This window comes from Pieris rapae, chromosome 16, assembly GCF_905147795.1.
Source record: "Pieris rapae chromosome 16, ilPieRapa1.1, whole genome shotgun sequence".
Lineage (NCBI taxonomy): Eukaryota > Metazoa > Arthropoda > Insecta > Lepidoptera > Pieridae > Pieris > Pieris rapae.
Window position 1 is genome coordinate 3017132 of NC_059524.1, and position 21410 is coordinate 3038541.

The 21410-nt window shown below is 33.2% G+C and overlaps 1 protein-coding gene across 3 annotated transcripts in view; it reads right to left on the minus strand.

Moving 5' to 3' along the window:
• Positions 1–3955: 3955 nt before the first annotated feature.
• The window catches only part of LOC110998392 (homeobox protein unc-4-like), a 32487-nt gene continuing 15032 nt past the window's right edge, over positions 3956–21410 (minus strand). Inside the window, exons 2-4 of one of the 3 annotated variants that reach the window (XM_022267033.2) lie at positions 16020–16192; positions 5701–5840; positions 3956–4868 (exon numbers count right to left, since the gene is read on the minus strand). In XM_022267033.2, coding sequence (XP_022122725.1) covers positions 4370–4868; positions 5701–5840; positions 16020–16192 — 812 coding nt within the window. In that variant the 3' untranslated portion in view covers positions 3956–4369. Of the gene's footprint in view, positions 4881–5700; positions 5841–16019; positions 16193–21410 lie in introns of all 3 variants that reach the window. The other 2 variants (XM_022267032.2, XM_022267031.2) reach the window with 2 other exon arrangements.

Consider the following 21410-nt stretch of genomic DNA (forward strand, 5'->3'; position numbering starts at 1 on the left):
AGAGTTTTAGGCTTGCGGCCAATTCACAAAAACAAATGACAAATGCATGCAATATTAGGTTACCAAAAAGTTTTTAAATTTAAATTCAAAAAAAGTTTTCAATAGCAATGTTTCTAACTGGCCAGTTCTAAACATTTTTAGTGTTACCCACGTATAAGCGTGTGACCATATCGAATCACGAATACTTATATAACAATTTAACATACACGTTACGGGTTTAAAAATTTTATATCCTCAAATTATTCGCTAAATCGCTAACCCTTTGAAATCCGAGACCCGTCAAAAATTCAGCCACACTGCTCGTGTGTGTCATCAGGATTCGTTGCAGTTATAATTACGAGTTTTTAACCGCCAAAGTACATGGTATATTTATTTAAAAAAATATTATGAGTGAGACCTCTTCTCATTAATGGCTTCTCTCTCTTCTTGACTTTTTGGCGGAGAGTCACCTATTTGTGGAGCGTAAAATGAAGTATTGTGAAAAAAGAACTCTTATGCTTGGACAGTGTTGAATCCTGCTTCTAGGGCGCTGCTGTGGAATTTTTTCCAAAACTACAGGCAAACGGCGATTGACATACCAGTGTGCAGTAACTGCCCTGGAAGATGTCCAGCACAACTGTCACGAAATGACCTTTCCGACTAAAGAATGAGGCAATCATCTTTTTTCCTTGACTTCATATATATCATAGCTTTTTTGTTGACTTAGCCCACAACGAAAGCCATAATAAATCATTGATCGAAAATTTTCTCTTATTAGGTTCATTTTCACGTGTAACAAGAGTTTTGCCGCCAATTCTCAAAAACAAATGTCAAATAATCATTTTTCATTTGCAATACACTACATTAGGTTACCAAAGAGTTCTAAAATTGAAATTCAAAAATGTTTTCATTAGCAATGTTTCTAACTGGCCAGTTCTAAATATTTTCAGTGTTACCCACGTTGTTGCAGCCACTTAGAGAGTGTCTTACAAGAGAGAAGTGGTGGACAAAAGGTGTGGTTTTCTTCGGGGTAACGCGCAAAGTTGTGTTTTCTTGGGGTTAAATTCCAAAGAGACTCCACGTAGAGGAGTTTCGGTTTTAGACACCAGTTTGTTCCGGTACTGATCGATAACTTCCCGAGCAATAACTATATGGCCGGTGTAAAGAGTATTCCCAGTGCTATCATCCGCATAGTAATGAGTGTTGTTAAGTTGCAACATGTCTTTGATAAGCAGAAGAAAAAGGATTGGGCATGGGACCTTGTCGGTTTTAAGTAACCAGGGTTTTTAGTCGACACATGCTCCGTCAATGATGACCTTGATGCTCCTATCGGCAAACGCTAGAGATCCACTTGCATAATTCTTTTTTCATATTTAAACCGTCAACTAAAAACTAACCAGCAGCTTTAGCATACATCTGGCATCCTTTAGGTTCGAACCTCAGCTTGAACTTATAGATTTTCTATGTGCGCATTTGACGTCGTTTGTCAGGAGCAGAAGGCTGATCACCTACTTACATGTTAGATAAAAATGATCACGAATCAAACAGAAATTCAGGGTTATATATGGCGCCACTAATATTTTTTTTATTGACTAAAAGTATATATGAACCGTAAAGTCTTAATAGACCCGTGATTATTTAGCTGTTGTAATAGATGGCTTTTAATGGTAAATAAATAAGATAAATTACTTTTAAGATATTATATTTTGATTCAATAAGTTATATAACATACTTTTTACAGAGTGATATCCAATTTACAAATGTTTATATCACGATCTACTATAATATAAATAAACTTATTTACTTTGTACCTATATTACGACTACAATGTACAAGCCAAACCAATTTACATAAAATTCAATGAGATCTTAAAACAATTTTCGATTTTTATTGCATTATTCGGGAATTTTTTTTTGTAAAAATAGTCTATTTATTACATCTACATTTAAAGAAGATTTAGGGTGTTCAGAGTCGAGACTGGGCGATTGTCTCCCAAATTTAATACAATTCGAAATATAATTAGCCAAATATCGACTCGATCTTACTGTTAGAATTCCATACAAAATAGCACCAATATGAAATATACAAACATATAACAATTGATAATGCATTTACTTATATGAGATTAATGCATATATTTTAAATAATATAAACTGGTTTTATAGAATATGGGACGCCAATAAAGACAGATATCAGATGGTGTTTAAATAATTACTAAAATATGGCTTGTTTTAAACATTTCTTTCCACCGTGCTAATAACTCGCTAGTAATACGGAATTTACTTATGAGACATTTAGACTAAAGTTGTTTTTATATTTCAAATTGGTGAACAATAACAAAATACAAAAGTTAAGTACATGCTTACAACTATTGTTAAGTCAATTTTGGTCATACATTAGGTTAATGTTAAATATTTTACTTATACTTAAATATAGTACAAAATTGATTTTGGGTCACCGAAATTCTGTACTGTAAATACATCACTCGGGTAGCACAGAATAGATAAGAATGGGCCTAACCATTTTAGCCCCATTCTTATCTATTCTAAGGAAGTTGCATAGATCTGGTTAGATGGGATAGTTCTTATGTCATTTTCAAACTTTGTCTTCATTTTATGTGTATGATTGAAAAGAACAATTTTAAAAAGAGATCGTTCACAGTTCAATAAATGAATTAAACGTTATAAATAAATACATTACTGATGTGGAGCGTTTATATATTGTTGCACTAATTACCCTTATCGGGTTACGATATAAACATTTTACGACTTGATATAATATTTCTTTCGCCAATCGTAATTGTGCCCGCGTCGCCATTTTTAAATTAATATTCCGCGCAATTGTTTTATTGCTTTAGGTCATAGTAATAAAATGCTAATCTTTTTTTATTTCATGTTATTGTTATTAAGTAAAGAATGTGGAAAGTTTTCTATTATTTATAGTTTTATATAAACAAAACAATATTGTTTATGGATGATGACAGTTTATTCATATTTGCGTATAGATAAATTATCGGACTACTGTCACGAAAATTATCCCATGGTATAATAAATAGTCGAATAAAATTCTCCCGAAATAATTTAAAAAAATTTCCTTACCATAAACAAAAGAATTAAAAAATATTTTATAAAAAGGTTTTTGTACAGCTCTCGGATAACATGAAAACTATTAACATTAGCCGCTGAAAATATCAGTTTTTACAAAAATCTATTTGACTAAAGTATTTCCTCTAGTTTAAACAAAATGTGATTTATATTACTTTTCACGATTGTTAGTTAAATTCTGTGTTTAAATAGATTTTATTCTCGTTGTTAGAGGTTTAAATCTGTCCCGACAGCGTTAAGTAATTATGTTGTAATGTTCGCAATAAAGCTAATTGCTGGTTGTCACTAATGACCCGAACTTGCTAAAATGAGTGTAAAGGGAGCGTTAGGATACAGAATTTGTATGCATAATATAAGTTAAATTGTATTTTTTTCTAGAAGGCCCACAGGATGGTCGTCGCATGGACATATGTAACAACGTTGTTATAAAATTCTCCATAAACTCCAATAGCGATACATTTGTAGTAAGTATGCACTTTCAATGCAGGTTTCTCAATATCAGTAACACCCAATGCGCGAAATTAAACTCTCTGCTGAGAGTTTCCCGACCCAACTTTAAAGTCGGGATTACTATTGAGAGAGTAATGGTGCAGTTAGCTAGTATGTTACAGGCATATAAAAAGTTTTGGTCTTGCAAGGTTTTGGTTCAGAGGCTTGTTTCACAGATTTTAGTAAGTTCTTATAAAAAAGTTTGATATTGGAATCAGTAAACTTAGAAGAGAGTAGAAGACACCGGAAATCTTTTTTAAAATCAATAACAGACATGTGACATAAAACATAAACTACCAGATAATTACCTATTTTATAATAGCTAGGTATGTGTAAAAATAAATAGAGAAAAAATTAACAATAAAATTTAAATTATAAAATTAACAATAATTTTTCATTGCCCCAAATAACATTATATTTACAGTAAAATCTATATAATACAATTAATATTCACAAGGATATGTTAACTGGTACTCGCTAGTCTATAAATTAAGCTGATAAAATCTAATGATATTTCTTACAAAGTACGAACATAATAAAAAGAACTTAGATTCTTCCAGTCTGAACCGAATATAGCCTATATATTGACGATTTTATTGCACGAATGGAAAGTCAAACAATTGAATTGATTTCTCAATAGTTTTCTTTTGTTTGAGTTTGCTTGTTCCATTTTTAAATTTTATACAATAAAGATATGTGCGCTTCTAAAACGATTGGTTACCAAGGAGATTATGTTCGTAAATTGTAACTTCGAAACAAAGGAACAACTCCAGTATGAACCCTTACCTACATTAAAGTCACGTATTAAGCAATGATTCTATACTGAACGGATTGTGTTTTCGTACGCCCCCATTCTTCGACAGACCCTGCTCTGACGACGTCCCACTAAGGTCTAAGGACACCGCTCGGCCGGAATCAAAATCAAACTTGTCGAAGTTAGCCGCGGCGCCGAAATGTTTGAAGAACGACTGTTGAGGGTCAGGTAATGGGCTGAAGTTCCTTCCAGAATGGGCATCTGATGTTGAACTGTCAGAATTGTTGATTCCATCCCCGCCGGATGGTGCGCGCAGTCTCCCAGCTAGAGAAAAGTCTTCGGGACCTGAGTCATGACAAGAATCACCCCCTACAACGTCGATCATACACTCTTCTCCATCGATTTCACCATCGGAGTCGGAATACAGGCCTGTATTTCTATGTTGGGCTAAGTACTCAGCTTTTAGGGCTTCCAGGTCCACGGCTATGCCTTTTGCCCGCAGCTTTCTTGCTTGCCTTTCAAGTGCTTTTGCCAGCTTCTTTCTTCTTCTCGCCCTGGTTAAACAAATAGGGCTTAATTAGTATAGAACCTAATTTTATGGTTGTTACGATTATTATAAAGGCTGTAGAAATAAATTGTGTTTGCTTATTAAATATTCATTGCGTGTATAACGTGTAATTATATGTATGAACAATATTTAATTAGCAGTAGGTGTTTCAATTAAAACGGTAACTTTTTTTACAAGATCAGTTAGCAGCTGTTGTGGTTGAAATTTTAATTAGAAATTATTAAGAGACCTCAGTTACTGAGAACAAAAGCAAGTAAAATTTTTCAACGTAAATTAACCAAACTATCACTGTATCATTATATATACATATAACCTATAGGTATGTATATATAATGATACAGTGATAGTTTGGTTAATTTACGTTGAAAAATTATAAAGCGATGGTCTAGTGTAAACAGAGGGAAGATTTCATTGTTAACGGACTATTCGAAAATTTATTAATATTATTTGGAATTTGAATTTCATTTGTTTTGAAATTTTTTACTGTGTTTTGTAACAATTTCCTAGCGATGTCTTCCTATCCTTATGTCTCTGTAGTTAATCATATTTATAGATAGAACGTACTTCAAAATTAAATATCCTACATATATATGTTAAATCGTTGTATACGCACAGTACTGATAGCATAAGCTATAAAATCCCTGGTATATCAACAGTATAGCTAGGGTTGTCCGGAAGAGATTGGCTATTACCTCCCTAATAACTTATATTACCTGATTACATTAATGCAGAGCTTATAAATAAATAATAAATAAAGTGTTATGTAGAACATTTTCTCCTAAGAGTTCGTCCTGTAAGTGACTCACCTCTCTCTGGCCCTTAATTCGTGAGGAGGGATTGGTTCTCCAGAACAAGACTGTGGGTGTGCGTTATGAGCTGGTCGACCTGGGCCTTTTTTCGTGTGCTCTTTTTTCCGCCATTTTGCTCGACGATTTTGAAACCAGACCTAAGAGAAATAAATAATTGTATTAAAGCTTTATTATAATTTAATGATCGAAATAATGCTGCGAACATCTACAGTTTAAGTTACAAACTGTCTCTTATTAGTTATTATTATTAACAAAATCGTTTTAATTAATAAAAAAATATAAAATTTTCTATACGCGCCATTGATCGTGTAGACATTTTTTTTTTGATTTTAATATATAATAAAAAAATACTATAACATTTTTAACTTTTACATTCAAAATAAATTAATATAAGTAGTTTTTTCAAGTATTATTAATTAGGTTAATTAGAAGTGACCATCGGAACTTTTTATGCAATTAATTTTTAAAACAAATTATTTTCTCGCTTTTAAATTCCGTACTAGTGAAATTTAATGAAAGTGATGACACGCGATTAATTTAATAAATTGATCTTTAATTTATACTTTCTCCGGTTAGTTGTTGCATGGAAGGTGAAAAAATGACAAATTACTGGATTGCCAGAGTTAATTATACGATATATTAGTTTTTGAATATAGCATATAAATATGCTTTGACATGTTTTTTATTACAATTCTCAAATCTGCATGAACACACACATTCGACCAAAATCGGTTCCGCCGTTTTGGAGGAGTTTAATTACAAACACCCGAGTGCGCAGATTTATACATACATATTTACTAAAAATATAAATTGTTATACAACAAATCATACACAGAAAACAAAGTTTTATAAAATATTGTTAATTAATACCAAGTTTATGTTCCATGGTCAGCGCATGGTCAGTCGTTTCATTTCATCACAGACAGGGTAATTCTATATTATTGCACTAAAACGTTTTTTACGCTGCTACTGATAATTTAATTCGTTAGTCCTTATGGTTTAAGCAATAAATTAATGTTACCTTTATAAACTATTTAATAATCGTAAATTTTTATTACCTATTTCTTACATATGTTGAACGGTTTTTGTTAAACACATGTCGTTTTAATTTTATGACCTGCCCTTCGCGTTAAGCAGAACCTTTACTTTAAAATTATTAAAGAACTGGATTAAGTGCTTTTTATGCAGATATCAACATTGTAACCGTTTTGTGTTGCAATTTGTTTTTAGTTGTTTCATTAACGACAAATTTGTTGTCTTGAAACGTCAGAGTCCAAATGTATTTAATGATAACTTAGTGTTAACTTTTAAACGCAAAAATAATTATTATTTTAAATGAATTTCTAGGATTACCTATTTTCAAGAGCATTGTATTTTGGGTGTGAATTAGTCCGTAATTTTTTTATCTTTTTATGTCACAGAGTTCATAAAACGTCAAAATCTAATCAGTTCAAATATACTTCATATTACAAGATCTACATTTCATAGTCCACACTAATACTGATTCCGTCAGTCTTTATTATTAAAAGTAATTAATGTAGGAGCAATGGCGTTCTGATCTGATTACAATTAATACCTATTATTATAAATATGGTATGGAAGAGGTGGTTAAGAATTTAGGGTAAATGAAATATGCAGTATTTATTAGTAAAAAGTTTCTGAGACCTGAAAGGTGTGGCATTTATGTAATAACAGTTACGGTTATATTACTGTGATTAGAAATTGATTTAGCACCGTTAAGCGGTCAGCGTTGCTAAATAATTATATTGTTAATTAGGGCGGAGACCCGTGACGATACAGGGTTACCCATTAGTGCAATTTCTTTTTAATAGACGGCACGAACGAGGAGGATCATCTAATGTTAAGAGATAAATGGACACTCTCAATGCCAGACGGCTTGCGAGTGCGTAGGCGGCCTCGGGAGTTGGTCTCTTTTCTTAAAGTTTTTTTTTATAGAACAGGCGAAAAACGGGCAGGAGGCTCACATGATAAGTGATACCGCCGCCCATGGACGCTTTCAATGCCAGAGGGCTCGCGAGTGCGTTGCCGGCCTTTTAAGAATTGTTATCTTTTCTGGAAAGCCCCTAAATCGAATTGGTTCGGAAATACTCCAGTGGGCAGCTGGTGGTGCGTGGCAAAAATTGTCTCAAACCCTCAGTTTGATAAGACAGACGTCGTTGTTGTAAAACTCAGCTGCATCAGGTATTCCGAACAATCCAAAAAACTTCATTGTATCGAAAAATCATTGTGCAATTTGACCACAAATATTTTAATTCCTAACAAATCTTATGACTAGCACAAGTACTATCACAATCGAGCAAATACAATTAGCTATATTTTGATTAGTAGGTACTTTGAATTCACGTCAATTGATTTTAATTTGGTTTAGGTTGTTCCTTACTGTGCCTGAAAGAGATCATTATGAAAATGTCCCGTTAACCTTATTTCCTATTAACCTTTGCCGTTTGCCGAATCTATAATATTTATTATACATATTAGCCGATTTTGTACAGATCCGTCGCCGATCACAACTGTAAACTCGAATCGTTATGTAAATAGACAATCTTATATATATAAAAGAAAGTCGTGTTAGTTACACCACTTATAACTCAAGAACGAAAGAACAGATTTGAGTGAAAATTGGTATGGAGGTAGCTTAGAGCCAGGAGACGGACATAGGATACTTTTTATCCCGTTCGACAGCGTTCCCGTGGGACTTGACATGAAACGTCAGTCACTATAAAAAGTGGTATAACAAATAAGAATCAGACTTGGAATAATAAAACGCAAATGATAGCTATGTAATTGACGTATAATGACAGCTGTGTAATGACGTATATATGACAATTTGATATTTGTAAGAAATCAATATTCAAAATATTTCTATTAAATAAATACGTTTAATTATTTTTACAATTTACAATTTAATTATAATGATAGTGCTATTGCCCATTCGTATAAACAGTGAAGAGAACTATAAAACTCGGTATTGTCGTATGTATACAGTTCATCCAAAGAATGATGAATGTTTCTATTTGTTGTTGTTGTCGAATGACGCATTTAATCGAGTATTGGAACGGGAACGTGAATATGATCACCAGGAATTAGATTTAGTAGTTCAAACGAATGTACCCCTGTTGAAATACCAACAAAAGGAAGTTTATGATACTTTAATGAAGGCAAACGATGATGAAAATGGTGGTTTATATTTCCTAGATGCCCTTGGTGGAACTGGCAAGACATTCCTCATGTCATTAGTTTTAGCAACTGTTCGGGCGAGATCCAACATAGCGGTTGCAGTTGCTTCTTCTGAAATAGCAGCCACATTGTTAGAAGGATGCCGTACGGCTCATTCAGAATTAAAATTACCGTTAAATCTTCAAACTATTGGAGAACCAACGTGTAATATTGCAAAACACTCAGCAATGGCCAAAGTTTTAGCGGCATCGAAAATCATCATCTGGGACGAATGCACAATGGCGCATAAACGTGCATTGGAAGCACTTAACCGAACATTAAAAGATTTACGCAATGAATCGAGATGTTTTGGAGGAGCAATGATTTTACTGTCTGGCGATTTCCGCCAAATACTGCCAGTAATTCCAAGATCTACGGCTGTCGACGAAAAACGCTTGCCTCAAATCGTCAAATCTATGGCGCTATGTGACGAAACTGCAGCTGACAACAAACATGAGAGTTACATTGCTTACTGATAAAAAAGAAGAAAAAGAATAAAGATGTAGATGACCTGAACTACATAATGGTATGCGTTTGGTGGTTAGAAAATTGAAGAACAATGTAATTTACGCTACGATAATGATAGGAAAATTCAAAGGTGAGGAAGTTCTTATTCCGAGGATCCCGATGATCCCAACCGATATGCCGTTTGAATTTAAAAGACTTCAATTTCCGATACGTCTTGCATTTGCCATGACCATCAACAAATCACAAGGCCAATCCTTAAAAGTTTGTGGTTTAAATCTAGAACATTCATGTTTTTCCCATGGTCAATTATACGTGGCATGTTCACGGGTCGGAAGACCATCAGCGTTGTTTGTTTTTGCGCCTGATAATAAAACAAAAAATGAAAAAATGTGTATCACAAGGTACTTAAGTGAAGAGCAACCTATGTACTAAAATACAGAAATAATAATGAATGATTAATGTAGGTATTTAATTTTTTTGTATTTTTTCCAATAAAAAAACCCAAACTGCTTATTTATTGCCATTAAGGCGGAACAAAGTTCGCCAGGTCAGCTAGTTTAACTATAAAATAGTTCAATGTAAACCAAATAATATTCCACAGCATTTAAAGTACATAGACTATAGAATCACAGGTTTAATTAAATCGTACGGCATCTAATCGAAATACATTGATTACGGAATAGAATTGGAATGGGCAGCGGATAATGGCCCGTGGGATGGCTCGCTTAATGAGCCACCCTCTCTCCTTGGGGAAGGCTCAGCTTTTAGAATACATAAAGGCGTATAACAGATTTTTATGTTATCCTCAAATTGTATATATTTGACATTTTCTTCAGCTTCTCCAGGGTTTGAATCACGGCCAAGGTTTATTCCTAATTGCGTATTGAACACCGTAAGAAGGAAAATATGAACACAGAAAGATGATTACGGATTAGCTACAATCACTATCAAGACTGGTCCTTCAAGTAGGTACTAATTTTTAGAAGGCTGGCAATGCATTCGCGAGCCCTTTGGTGGAAACAATACATGTGGCTCCTGTCCGTTTGCCCCCTGTGCTATAGAAACAAAAAGATAATTATCTCAAAATGGATACAGATAGCTGAGGCCGAGGAAAGTAACCTTTTCTAATTAATATAAGTATGTAGTCAACATATTTCACTTATCCATTTTTCTTAAGTACCTCTTGTATTTTTCTTAATACAACCTTATAAGGTAGAACCTACTATTTTTTGTTAAAAGAAAACGAAAACTAACACGATTTATGTATGATAGTATTTTAAGTCAATTTACAATTCACTTTGTTAATTATTTAATTTATAAACAGCGTACAAATAGTCGAGTTAGACCAAGCGTGAAACGTTACCAAATGTACACTAATATCTGTTTTCTGAACTTCAAACGTCATAGTGAAACGAAGGTACAGCTATATTCTCACAGAATAGGTATACAATCTCCCCTCCCCAGAGCATTAAGTTTCGATACACTGGCTCCCATTTACTTTCCCTTCAATGGGAAATCTTCGGGAAATTGACGAAATAAAAACGTCGTAGGGAAGAGATCAACGCCCAAGAAGGGTGTTGTGGTTACAAATAATTTCGTAAATACAGTTTGATTAGGGATTTTAGCATATTTTCGTAGTCCATATGCCTCAGTTTGATTCACGGATTTGATCAATATTCTGATTTATGAATTAAGGGCCCCGATTGGGTTTGTCATACCCAAGTTTGCTTTAAGTTGTGAGGGTATGTCATGCCCTTTTCAGACCTTACCTACTTATCTTGACTTAGCCTATAATATGCAGTTTTTTCTAAATAAACTAATTAAGTCCTTTCCGGTTAATATAAGATTTTTTTTGTAATAAGCTGTTTTGATATAACACCCTTTTCACTATAAGTACTAAAATGTTAAATCTATAGAGAATATTATGATCGTGCAGTACGATAAAATTATTACAATAATAATGAATGTCCGCCTCTCAATAGAAATTCTCTTAAATCATTTTTAACGAAGCCTCCACGAAAATTTATTGCATTATTCAGAGTGGCAACCCTACACGCCTGTCTATCTTTTCCTAAGCCTAGGGCGGTAAACTTGCCTCGTTTGATAGGGAAGCTTAGACAGGGACGGCTGTAATAAGAAGATGCGCGGAAAAAGGACGGAACATTTCCTTAAATTTTATATTCTATCCGCATTTTGTCGCCTAAGCGTTCCATTTAGTGTTCCATATTTAAACCGTGCGCTTTTTTCTCAGTGAAGCGAAGAATGTAATGTTTTTCTTGGGGTGAGTGTGTGTTGAATACTGATGTGTGCGTGCGACCGCCGACGCCCTGTTAGGGAATGAAATTGGCATATAAATGTAAATTTTATGCTATGAATTTTAAAATGAAGTCGATACTTCCGCCACCGCTTTTGCAGTTTTACGTGTTCTCGGCTGAAATTAGATTTAAATTTGCTCGTTATTGTAAAAAAATGTTTGACAGCTTAAAATTCCTTATACATGAAAATATATATTTAGTAAATAAATATTGTAGTATTGTATATTTTAAATACTGATCGTACGTAGATACGATACGTAACCAATCCGAATAATGGTACCTTGGGTATCAACATTATAATACCGCAATCGCTTCAAAGCGTCCCTAAATAAAACGAACGAAGGAAAAGAGAAAAATCAAGAGGAAAAAAATCCACTTTACAAACGCAAACAAGTCACTTTAACTTTATTGAGCTGTAATCGAATTGTGACTTCCCTACCAGCCGCCGCACGTTTTAGGTCGGTCTTGCGGAATCTATTGCCGTCCTTATCTAGCACGTCCATTTAAATCTATGCGATTCAATCGTGCCGTCTCGCTCGCGTCCCAGGGGTGCTCGCGAGATTGCAATCTTTTGATTTATACCAACTATTAGGAGTGCTGCGGGATAGTCTGTTTCAGTCGAGATGTTCTGATAAGCCGTGGATGCTATCAGTTAGTACTGATTATAGAAATAGATCTATTTTCCTCTTACATCAATTTTCAGGACAGACAGTATAGTAAAAGTTTTATATTTTCAAATGTTCTACTAAATATATTATATACTAATAAGTTAATGCGTTACTTTTTACATATTGAGCCACCTTATATTTATTTTTAGGACGTACACATGTCTATGCTGGAAAAAAGACTGCATTTTCGAGGATTCCAACAAAAAAATAATACGTTGATGTGCTATTTATTTAGACAGCTTTTCTTACATTTTAATGCATTTAATGCTTACGAAATAGTAAAAATAAAATCTAAATTTCAACTAGTACATAAACAAATGACCAACAAAATAATACCTATTTCGAACGAAAAATAATACGGGTTTATGCATGGTCTTGACCGTTCCATTATCAAAAGATGACCGTTCAGGTCGGGTGAAGGTTGTACAAAAAGCTGGCCGGAAGTCCCCGGTGGCCGCTTAGCCGGGCATGTGCCGGGATAACGGAAATCAACCCTGTTTCGAGCTGAATGGACGATTTTTAAAAGATACGTCTTAACCCATTCGAGATTTCTGTATAAGTTATGGGCGGAAAATCGCGTTCTTTATCATTACTAGATATAATTTAATCATTTCAATTAGTAAATAATATTTAAAGAAAGTGTCCAGTGGGAAGTAGAAAGAGCGGACGCCCACCAGAAACTTGGGAAGATGGAATAAAAGGGATAGAAACGAAAAATTGGAAATCTCAATTTATAAGTGGACGAATTTGTAGGAATCCTTTACTCCGTCAGATGTCAGTGTGATGTGCCTAATGTGTCTGACACAAGCCGTCGACTTTTTGGGGCAAAGGCATACCAGTTTCATCACGATATTTTCCTTCAACGTTCGAGTGAATGTTAAATGCCAGCCAGGGATTGAAGCTATTGCGTCAGGGATGAGACTCTTACACTGAAACTTTTATTCAAAGACTGCTGTTTACGCCAAATTCCGTAAATGCGCTCGGTAAGACTCGGTTTTATTCGGGTCACGATCGGCATAACCGCCATTTTTTGTATTTTGTTGACACTTACTCGCGCGCCATAGGACTGTCATGTTAATATGTGCTTTTCGAATAAGATTGAATAAACCCTGTTGAATTGTAACAAACCAGTGTTTCTTTATTCTGCCTTAACTGCTCTGTGCAACACTGTTAACAAATGCCAGCAGCTATTTTCAGATGAAATATATGAAATTGAAACCGGCACATGAAATTAATTTAAAAGCGATATTTCATCAATTTTATCATCCAATCAATCTATCAATAAATTATTTGCGCATAATGGAATAACAGTTTACATTCCTGTTTAAATTAAAAACTTTTTAGATGTTCATAGAGATCTATAATTGTCTATGGTATCAGGAAATTAAGATATATTTTTGAAGTCTTAATTTACATTAGATGAAACTTGTTATTCATTAGTTATTTTATTTATTAACTATGTTCCGCCTTCTCTTAAAATTATAATTAAGCAATTGATATATTATTATTTAAAATCATTGAGTGATTTAGAGAATACAATCTGTAACTTTCAATAGCTATTGCGAAACTTCTCTCAATATCTGCAGCCTAGCTTTTGACTACCTGAGATAGACACCTTAATCCAAATATTGATAAATTGCGCCAATAACCAATCGACGGACTATAATAGCCATCTGTCGATACAAGCTATCCATGGTAGGTTGGATCCTAATGCGTGGAATAGACCTTTGCATGAAAATGACAGTTCAACTGTGCCAATACCCTATTTTAAGATTTTAACTTACACCAGTTTAAAAAAAAAAAAACTATTTGATATGTTTTAAACATAGACATGTATATTTATACGGTTTTATTTATTTTATTGGGTTATATTGATTATCAAATATGAGTGTAAAGAGCGAAGGGATTGCATTCTATCCATCGCCAAAAAAGGATTGTCTTCGTAGGGTTTGGTTATTGGGATGGGGATAGGAGAGCGATTGACTGTAACGGTCTGAACTCAGATTGTAGACTAATTATTGGGTTCGGGCGTTAATTAGTTTGAACGCCTAAGACCTGTATGATGAAGGAAAACGCGAGGGTACGGGCATGCTTTGGACCCAAAAGTTGACAACGTATTACGCACAAAAGGCTGATCACCTTCATGCCTATTAGAAAAGAAGAAATTACCAATTGATTAGAGTTACAGCACTCGGGAATCAATATTAAATGAAATCTATGTAGTCTATGTCAAGACCTAGATTTTAGAGCATTATATTACACCTACGTTGTTTGTTATTACTATGATTAATTTTTACAGAAACTAGAGTTTTGGCTTCTGGAACGACGACCTCTGATAGGAATTCTTAACCTTTTAATTAATATCTCTCATATTTGTCCCCCCCTATTTATTTCAAATAAGTAAAATATTGTATAATGAAAAATACCTTATGTAATGACCCTTTTTGGGTCTTAGGCAAGCCAGTTCACGATGTTTTCCTTCAACGTTCCAGCGAAATGTACCTACTCATTGAAAGTCGATTGGTTCGACGACCTCAGGGATGAGAATCGAAGCCAAATTTAATTTAGTATTAGATAAAATCATAAATTAAATTCAGCTATTATTTTCCGCCTAACAGTCAAAGCGGTAAATACTACGCCGGGGCTAGTTATGAGGTAATATTTTCACAATTCGGTAGCACTACTTTAAGTGAATATATTTATAGATAGTGTCATGGCTACACAAAGGGCTAACACGCCGTGTCGAATTGTCAAACAGGTTATTTTCTGTTTATGGAACATGACGTATTTCCTGTGTGTTAACTTGTCAATAAACTTATAACAGCTCAATAAGGTGTAGTCTATATTTAATATTAACTGTTAGCGTAACGGTTAAGGCTACCATGTGTCTATGTAATACATGGTTTACTTTTATAGACTGCTTTTGTTTTCAGTACATATTGTATTGCATATGCATCAATAATATTTAACTATTATATAGTAAACTAACAATTACAAATAATAATGAACTTTAAGAAAAACATGCAACTGAGGGCCATATTCCTAATAAGTCATCTCGTTCAGACAAATTTTATTAAAAGAAACTGAAATAAAATTGTATAGAAAGAAATCCAAAACAAACTTTAGTAATAATAAAAAAATCAATGAAATAAACATAAACTATATAAAATATTTAAAAGTTGTATAGAACTTTTTATTGCAATTATTTAGATTTTGACCTTTGGCAGCTTTAAGGCTGGGAGAGACTTAAGCGCTGAGTTTGGCTCCCTAATGTCAAAAACTCATAGGATTTAGACACCCGTGATTCTTAGTTCGTTTAGTCTCATAGCCTATGTCACTCATAAACAAGTTTCCTATTGTTCTAGTAGATCCTGAGATTACAACCACACAAACTATACCTCTTTATAATATTTGATACCACCGCCCATGGACACTCTCACGGCCAGAGTGCTGAGCGAATGCGTTTAAAATTTATTAGTCTATCTTGAAGGACTCAAAGTCGGATTGGTTCTGAAATACTTCAGGGCGCAGCTGGTTCCACACAGTGGTGCGCGGCAAAAACTGCCATTAAAACGCTCAGTTGTGGTATATATTAACATATAAGGTGTATATATATATGATCACTTACCGCCACTCTACTCTCTTTGAGATCCAGCCTCATAGCCAACGCCTCTCTCATGAAGACGTCTGGATAATGCGACGCAAGGAAAGCTCTCTCAAGCTCCTCCAGCTGCCAGGAGTTGAAGTTCGTTCGGGATCTTCTTCTTTTGCCACTGTCACCATCATCGTCGCCGACTCCACCTGGAATTGATATACCATATATAAATGTCTGTTTGTTTTTAAAAACATCACTTCACACGGTGAATAATTACTGTCATTAACTGAATTATACAAATAAACTTGTTTGATTTGATCTCATGATCAATGCGAAAGTTTTAATTAAACATTTACACGTTGGAGTTAGTTTAATAATGTATCCGTCTTATATGTGTTATTCGCTTAATCCAATATAATATAAAAAAAAATCGTGGCGCTGCAATACTACTGTAAGTAATAGTAAATCTTGTTTGTAAATATTTTTATGTATTACTGTTTTCCTAATGTTGTGTTATTTTTTCGATGTATCTGTTAGACCTTATTTTTATTTTGTTATAATAAATAAGTAAATAAATATAATAGTTACTGAAACGCCTAATGAAACATGAGAAGGCAGTAGTAAAAATGTCATTACATGATTCAAACTCTTTGCCTGTTAAAATAAACCAGCGGCCGGGGGCTCATAAAAAACAGATAATCTCCAACAAAACGTCAGAACAAGTTTCAGAAAATAGAATATAATTTCTAATTTTCTCCCGGTTTTAATTAAAAATGGTCCCTAGAGAGGGACGGCTATACTCGGACGCACGCGTCAGAGAGGGACGGATGTAAATTAGTCTTCCCTCCACCTAAATAAATTAGAAGTGATTAAGAGATGCCGTTGTTATGAACACGTCGTTATCCTGCCTTTTAATTTACTAAAGTGTTATGAATCTACGAAACTCATAGAGAATTAAGGTGTCGGTGTAATTGAATGAATTTTTTATTAAATAGCTAAAAACTTTAGATGTTTGGAAACGTAGAGGTACATAATTTGTTTACGTTTAAAAAAAAACACTTTAGACTAGACATGTTACAATAGAAATCAATAATGTTTTTTGAATTATTATTTTTATCAAAGTAAAAAGTCGTGATACTGTAAGTGATTGTCAAAGGAAAATCCTTTAAAAATGCTAGCGTTAATTTACGAAAGATTAATTTTATATTGAACTTAATGTTTCAGATACTCATTTGTGTCACTTCCGCATATAGAATTATATTCTCCAATCGGTTCAGATCAATGAAATATAAGAGAAATTAGGCACACGAGTGCGAGAGAGACGCACACAGATCTACGGAGTGAAAGAGATGACGGCATTGTATTAAAATAAACGAGCGCCTTGGGTCCACAGACAACAGTTTTGGCGCGCTTTAATTTAGTCTGGCGTATTTTAATGGTGGGTGGAGGGGGGTAATAAGTATCTATTTGAGGGTTGTAACTTAATAAATTCGTACAGTTAATAATTCCACTTTGTTCCGCTGTTTGGTATGAATAATGAAGTTTGTTTGTTAAGTAAATTATCATCTGCGGTAATTGATATATTTGTTTGAATTTGGAACGTCTTTGTGGCTTCTGTATTAAAAATCAAATTTAATCAACGCATAAATATTTTACTATAAATTTTTATGCACCTAGTTTTTGGTATGTACCTAAAATACATATAATGATTGACTTCGAAATTTTCGAATCTTTGAATTTTCAATAATAATTAGAACTTTTTTATTTTTTATTGCGGTTATCAAACCTATCAGATATGTGTTTGTGGATGTAACTGTTTTAAATAAATAATGTGTGGTCACACAGAGGTACTCAGGTAGGTACCTAAGGTAGCCTACCGCGCGTCTAAAATTGGTATTATTACATATTTTAGATTAAATCGTTTCGTCACATTGTTTTACAAAAAATGCCACTCATCCTAATAACAATTTCAAACAATAAATAATAAATCTTATAAAATAACTATTATGTAATGTCATAATAAAACCTATTTTCAATCTATTGCTCTCGCAATGCACGAAAACTAATCAGACACACTCATAAAGATGTTATCTGCGAATATGATATATGAAGAAATCCCCTATTCAACGTAATAGAATAAACGCTATCACAGATTATATTGAATATGAACATTTAACTGGTCTCGTGCGATTGTCTATGAATAAAAATATCGGATACTTTGCGTGAAATATTGTTTAGTTAAGCTCCGCTTGCAAGTAATTGAAAATAGATTTGCCTTTATTGATATTCGAATCTTCTTTTTGACCGTCTGTATCGGGTATAAACTTTATTTTGAATATACTGCAAGAATATATCTTAATGCACTTCCTAACTTTTTAACATGGCTGACGCACAAGGCCAAGAAAGGGGAAAAAAGAATAGATTTTGACGATGCTTTTGCAATGGTTACGAAAGAAATTCAAAAAAAATTATACTTACACTTATGAAGTAACATTTTATTTTTTGTTTATATTGATATTTTCGTCTCCAAAACTACATTTGTTTATACCTGAAAGCTTTAAGGGTTAATATAGAAGATTAAGAGTTAAGATGATTATAGGGTAAGAATTCTTAAATGAATGTATAACTGGAACATGGTGTAATGTTTGCAGCTGCAAAAACTTAGCGATCAAAAAGTGTGGAGGAGAATTTATTGATTTGAGAATTTTAAGAAATTTAAAATTACTCCAAGTTCTCAAAAATAAGCATTTAAGATGCATGTTGTGTTACCAAAATGAAATAATTATTTTAAATTAGATTTGATTAAACTAATATTATTAAGAAAAAAGATGTGATTGTTTGTTTATTTAGATTGAACTGGCTCCGAAATTACTGGACGGATTTAAAAAATATTCCACCATTAGAATTGTACCTTATGACATACGGTACCATATGTCTAATAACTTTTATTTTGAACGCATTAAAGTCTATTAACCATGAACCATTAGCTTTATACATCGTGCTAAGATCGAATGAATTCTAGCATAATTGATGTATAATATATTTTTTCCTTGTTTTAGTTCTTTCATTATTTTAATACAAAAAACAAACGTTTCTTGTCAGCGTAAGTATAAAATCTGCTTTAATTTAACCTGACCATGGCCATTAATAATATTAAGTACATATTTGCTCATGTTTCTGGAAGTGAATGTGATCGAGTTTTTAAAGTGTTCGAATTATGTTTGTGGGTGGATTGTAGGTTAATAATTGTTAAATTGCAGGTTGGATGTATTGACGATTTTTTAAAGCGGAAACACTTGATACATATAGTGAAATAATATGGTTCTTGTGATTTTACTCGACTTCAGTCGTTTATTATTGCAAGAAATATATATTAATTAAGATTGGCGCCTGGTATCTACCAGAACCGTAGCCTGTCACCTGTACCGGTGACATCAGAGCTAGTGCTTTCCTGACTCAAATAATAAGTATCGTAATACAACGAGGAAATGCGAGCGTAAAAATTATATGTATATGTAATAATAATAATAAATTAATTAATATTTACTATTATTATTACTATAAAGGTTGAGAATTTTGTAAATACTATAAATGTGTATTTTTGTTCGTAAGTAGCACTCAACATAGCTGTGAAAAATTGGATTTGCATCCTCGATTTGCTATTAAAATTGCAAGACTCTAGTGGCGTTATCTTTACTCCAATTAAGTGTTTGAGATACCGGATCAGTAGATATAATCTACAACAGAATGTAAACAAGTGTAATATTTAAGAATCTCAGCTCACTCTTAGCAGATTTAGCCCTGATACGATGCTGAGTCTTTCTATGTAGGATAGTTGATGATTTGCTTTTTTAAAGGAGTACAGAGAGTTTTTTACGCCGGCTTTTTCTCTCGGCCAACACCCTCTGTCTTCTTTGCCGATGATTAGGGATGCCTACAGGTTCGAATTTAATGACGTGGAATAAGTGATACCTTGATGATCTTATGTTCCAAAATAAACGTATTTTTTTAGGCAGTCAAAAGGTGCTGCGTTTTGAAAGCTTGGTTAAAATAAAAATAAACAGATAACCAATGATCAAAACTAAAAATATTACAGTATGTATTTAATATTAGTACACGATCTCAGACGGAGTCTAGGCCTCGTAATTCTTGAAGTGTCTCATATTTGTTATTAAATTATTTTAAAATTTGTTTCGTCTTCCCAGGTAGTGGGTGTTCTATTTTTTTAAATAAGGCTATAAGATGACAATTAAAACGTAGTATTTGCACTCAGGTTCATTTCCTATATATAAACAGAACGTTAACTCAGATATAGCAAATCGAATGCACTTAAATAAAGTAATTCATTACTAAAAAAATTCTAATGTTTTTACGTCTAAACTTTTTCTAGGACATTTAATAAATCATTACGATTAATATAGGTTAAGTTATATTATAAACTATCTTGTTTTCATTATAGTTTTGGTTTTATTCAACCTGAAATTGTTCTTTAATAAGCCCAGAATTTCGTTTGATCTAAATACAGTCACGCACAGTTTTTTAAACATTCCATTTTCGAAAAGCTTTCGCAAATACAAATAATTATTACTCGCGGTAACGGCGTCGGTGATCGCCTATAATTTGGGTTCGATCCCGGGAAATTAATTTCGAGATCACTGCCAATAATAAAGCAATAATTCTCCCGCAAAATACGTACCTGCCAGTTTTTGGAGCCACGCCCTTCGCAAACGTACGTGGTGTTACTTATAAAATTGAAACAATATTAATGATCGTTGGCTTGCAATTTATCATGCCACCAATTCTTTAATACGCATTTAGAATTTGCAGTGAATAAAATTTGTTTTTTGATTTTGATTTGCATTGAAATAAAACTTATTGAACGTATTATTAACTAATATATAACCAAGGGGTTTTGTAAAGGTGCTACGATAATTTGTTAAGCTTAGAAATTATGTTTCTGTGTCGACGTTTATCCGCATGTTTCTTAGCGCAAAAAGAGCTAATATTGAAACAGAATCAACCAATTAAATGATATTATCGCGATTAAGTTTTTTAGTTGCATTGTATTTTATTTATTTATACTTTATTGCATTACATAATTGGAGAATATTCGGATAAGATTACTTAAGGAGGCAATGGGCGGCCTACGAGATTAATAAGAAAATTATTCAATAAATACTATTAATAATATTGGGATATTATATAGTAATTACGACATTTTTTCAAGTAGCTTGTTTATATACATTTTAGAATTTTAGAGAAATATTTATTTTTATCGTTCGTAAGAGATTTTTACAATTGAGGAGTGAGTGACTGTTAGTATTATTGGACACTTTCTTTCGAAATATATTTTTATTAGTAAATTATACCAGATTTGAGGTTGTCTCGGTCATTAAAAAGAATAATAAAGCTAATTTTTTTGCT